Genomic DNA, 4,583 nt, shown 5'->3' with positions numbered 1-4,583 from the left:
ACTGTACTGCACCGAGGCTACGAAGGGTTTTGCAGACGAAGATTGTTTTCCTTCTGTCTTGGTAAAATTCTTTGATGTTGTTTAAAAGTCCTAGGTAATTTTTTTCACAACAATTTTTATTTATAATTCATATTGTATTTAATTTTGACGTTTGCCAATTGAAAAAGCAGAGAAATCAATTGAATCATTGCAATTGAATAGAATCAAGCAGAGTGTAGAGATGAAAACGTACACTAGAGGGGGGGGCAAGAAGTCCAAGATTGGAGAAATCGTAGGAAGGTAGCAAGAATGTTGGTGACAGTTGGCCATGTTAATTATTCTCTTATGGAGAGTATTAACCAGTGGTCTTTATCTGTGTTCATGGTCGACAGTAAAATGTTTATTTTTTTAATTTTAAGGAGCTCATCGACGCATCAGGTAAATTGTATTATTGAGTCATTTTATGCTTTATGTAAATGAAATTTAATTGAATCCAGGAATGAGCTGGAAACGAGACTGTATCGTTAATATGGTGGCCAAGTTACCATCTTGTGGAAGATTTTTAAACATGCCAATTCAATTGGACTTGCTGGAAGGGCTCTTAGACAACAAAGAGGACTCAAAACTTACATGGAAGTTTGTGAAAAGCAATTTCACCAAGGGAACCCAACGTAGGGGAGACTCATCTAGGACACTGTACCACATTAGACAGTGACGGGAAAAATTGTTATACTAATTTTAAAAATCTAATTTTCTACGGTTTATTCTTTTTAGTGTTTTACTTAACTGTAATAAGTTTCACGAAAATCCCATGGTTTTTGCCTGAGATATTCAAGAAATAAAAAATCCCTAAACAAATCGCAAATTTGTTCCCCACTAACGGTGACATTGTGCCGAAGTGTGACGGGTGAAATGAAAATTGTTCACATAAAAACATAGGCCAGTCATTTGCCTACATTATTCAACCAAATTTTATTTTTAAGTTTGATAGTTTAGACGCTATTCACCTGTTAGTGGAGGACGGTCTGTGGGGCAATTTTGGACAGAAAAATTGTCTTATCTTGACGAGAGGCTTCAGCGCCACCTTTATTTTAACCCTATCTCGTCCCATATAAAAGTTGTAATTCTTTCCCTATCAGAAAACTTTTTGAGTTTTAAAGGTAATATCATTTCCAAAATTGGTTTGGGGTTTAACTACATTACCATCTACATTTCCTGATTTTTCATAATTTTTTATTTATCCTATCCCTCTTTTAATAACCTTTCTAACATGGCACAGGCATCTGTCCAATATTACCCCGGTCTGGTAAAAAAACGCAAAAAATTGAAAACTCTATAACTTTTACAATTTTAAAGGTGCATCATGTGTGTGGAAAACATTTCCGCATGTTTTTGCAAAAAAATTCGCCCAAGGGGATGAGAGATATGGGGCAAAAACCGGAACTGTCCAAGATGGGTCCGGTCTCCCCTAGACCGATAACGAGTTGAGTAAGTAGTAGAGGAGAGAAGTAAGGGTTGGCACCAATTTTTTTATTTTCTCTCCCATTTCCCTCCATCAATACCTTTCTGATATCTTTTGGTCTTAAAAATAAAAGCAAAAATTCTTTTATCTTCCGTATTTTTTGAAAATTTCATTAGTTACAATTTTAGCGTTATATTAAAGTTATAACAAAAAGAAAAATGACGCAACATGCCCCTTCAACGGGGCTAGTTGGCTTCCCCTGTAATTCTAATGGGATAACAACCGATACGGGGGTTGATTTGAAACCTCGATTTTGATCAAATAAACCATAATAAAAACGATTTATTTTTTCAGGGTGGTTTTTATATAATTTCCTTGGTTATTTTTGAATATCCACAAGTAATTTGAGCTAATTCAAAAATTCAGTTATTATCAGCAATGGCAGTTTTCCATAAGCCGAGTAGCCCTACTGTGAAAGGCAGAAATAGCCCCAACAAAAGTGTTTTTACTTTATATCTTCAGAACGGCTAGTCATATATTCTTGAAATTTCCAATATTAGTGCGCATGATAATGATGCACACATGGTTAAAAGCTAAATTTTTAAAATTAAAAACAGAGCTAAATAATTAGAAAAGAGCGACCTGCCCCCTGGCCTTTTAGCCCCACTCTCCCCTATATTTAATTTTCAATTTATATTCTTCTACTAGTAACTTCAGCCCGTTCGAGACCGGGGAACTTGGGTCTAGCAAAGTTTGAATCATTGTTTTCACTTTTTTTAAAAGCAAATGAACGTAAGTGAAAGTCAGTTTCGAATGTAAAGAACTAAAATGATAGATGATAATATATTGAATATATTCCCATACTAAGATAGGAAAATGCGCGCTAATTACTGCATGGTAACCTATCCTAACCTAACCTAACCTATTTTTTGAGCAACCTTTGTTGTACGATACTAATTATTTCACAGTTTAGCGCAATTGGGAACTGCCCCCAAGGCCTATTGGTCCGAAGACCGAGGCGGAAGTTAGTTCCTCTTTTTTCTACGTTTTTCCTATCACTTGGGCAGTGATTTCTTTAATTTGATGAAAGAACTTCTTTATACACAATATTATGTGTGAAAACCTTTTCCCGGTCTTGTACTGTTGTAGATTTGTTGAGCATTTTGCCTTGTTTTGCACCTCTATGCAAACGACTTTGACTCCTTCTCTTGAAGTCACTCTGGAAAAGGCGACGTACAATTGTCCATGGCTGAAAACAGGTTCTTGAGAAAGAATGCCAACCCGATCGAACGTCTGACCTTGTGATTTGTTTATGGTTACGGCAAAGGCGAGAAGCACTGGGAATTGCAGTCTATTTAAGGTTAACGGCAGATCTGAATCTGTTGGAGACATGTTCATTCTTGGAATAAACACACAAAGTCCTTTATTTTTTCCAGAAGAAATTGCTGCAGCGATAACGTTTTGACGGAGCTGTTTGATGACCAATCTTGTTCCGTTGCATAGTCCTCGTCTTGAGTCTATATTCTTCAGAAGCATTATTATGGCACCAACTTTCAGTTTTAACGTATGAGGTGGAATTCCAGATATTTTCAGCGTGTTGAGGAATTCTGTTGGGAAATTAGCAACTTCTTCCTCATCACCTGTGATTGTGTCTATTCTCTTATATACACACTGTTCACCAGGCATTTTTTTGATTATTGCATTGTTTATCTTCAAACAATTATCATTCTTGGGGCATAATATCGCACGGGAATTAACTTCTTCAGAGATATCTTGATCCAATAGATGCTTCGAATCACCAAACACGTGATGAATTAAAGCATTGATTCTTGGATCTTGGTCATCTCCGGTGATATTCAAAGACTTGGCATTTTCTTCGGTAATCAGGAAGTCAGGAAGGATTTCAACGACATCTGAACTCAAATTTGCTGTTGTTGGTAACGTCCCATTTCCCAGTTCAATCAGCCAATTTGCGTACTCTTGACTTCCCGCCGTGGTGCGCATGTTTTCTGTTACCGAAGGTGACGAAAGGTGGACCAACTCTCGCAGTTTTTAATGGTAGCTTCGACTACCTTAACTCGATTCCCATGTTTGACTACTGGCAAACATTGTCTAAAGTCTCCCCCGAGGAGAAGGACTTTATTTCCATAAGGCTTGTTATTCTTAGTCACTTTTTCAGTGACGTGCTTAATCGCATTGAGAGCGTGGTTGGTCATCACAGTAGCTTCGTCCTCGATGATTAGTGCGGCATCCCTTATAAATTTCGCCGAGAAGTGGTGTTCTTCTATTTTCGATCTGGTTGTTTCTGTGATGGGCGGATAAATTTTAAACTGAGAGTGATAAGTGGCTCCATCAATCAACAGTGTTGAAGCGATTCCAGTTGAAGCGACAGCAATAATCTTTTTTCCTTCACCCTGTAGAACGTTGATTGGAGTATTGTAGATAAATGTTTTCCCTGTTCCACCAGGACCATCTAAGAAGAATTGACGTGATTGAAGAGAGTTTTCATCATTGATTGCGGCCATTATTTGATCAAATGTCGCTCGTTGACCAACATTTAATTTAGCCATCATCATTTCCCCTCTCAATTTCTTTCGTCTTTGGGCATTCTCATCATTTTCTTCAATTTCAGCGGAAATAAGTCTATCAATCAGTTGGAAATCAGGTATGGGTAGTTCAAAATCTTCATATTTTTCACCATTCTGCACTATCTTACCTTGAATCCATTTTAACGCTAGATTTTTTGCCACTTCTTCTCCATGCCCGTTTCTTTGGTAGTCTTAGTGAGATGCTATAGGTTGTTATTAAAAAGAGGTTGAGCGTTCGTCGGACTACAGTGGCAACATACAGTACCTACACAAAGTTTGGAAACACGGCGAGTATTTCCGCGCTTCTAACACGGCGGCTTACGGGCCAAGGTGTCTCCCTTTTTTATGCGATAACTCAACAAATTTTAAAAAATCATCTTGGTGAGGAAAGAATTTCCTTTCACCATGATTTTTTGCAGATTTTAGTGAATTGAAGTTTATCCCCTACGTGCTAGATATAAAGTTTGGAAACATCGGCGCGCTCGCCATATGCTTCCATGCTAAAGTGTATGTTACTTAAAAAATTCTAAAAAATTGAAAATATGTCAATTATT

The 4,583-nt window shown here is 37.3% G+C and overlaps 1 protein-coding gene across 1 annotated transcript; it reads right to left on the bottom strand.

Moving 5' to 3' along the window:
- Positions 1 to 3,453: 3,453 nt before the first annotated feature.
- Positions 3,454 to 4,168, bottom strand: LOC124193872 (ATP-dependent DNA helicase pif1-like). Its single transcript, XM_046587858.1, has 2 exons — positions 4,158 to 4,168; positions 3,454 to 4,084 (listed from the first exon to the last, which is right to left on the bottom strand). The coding sequence occupies exons 1-2, from the start codon at positions 4,166 to 4,168 to the stop codon at positions 3,454 to 3,456; spliced, it is 642 nt and encodes a 213-aa protein (XP_046443814.1).
- Between the last annotated feature and the right edge of the window lie 415 nt (positions 4,169 to 4,583).

The sequence above is a fragment of the Daphnia pulex genome, chromosome 5, assembly GCF_021134715.1.
Source record: "Daphnia pulex isolate KAP4 chromosome 5, ASM2113471v1".
Taxonomy (NCBI): Eukaryota; Metazoa; Arthropoda; class Branchiopoda; order Diplostraca; family Daphniidae; genus Daphnia; species Daphnia pulex.
Note: the sequence above shows the minus strand (reverse complement) of the source record. Positions and strands in the feature narration are given on the sequence as shown.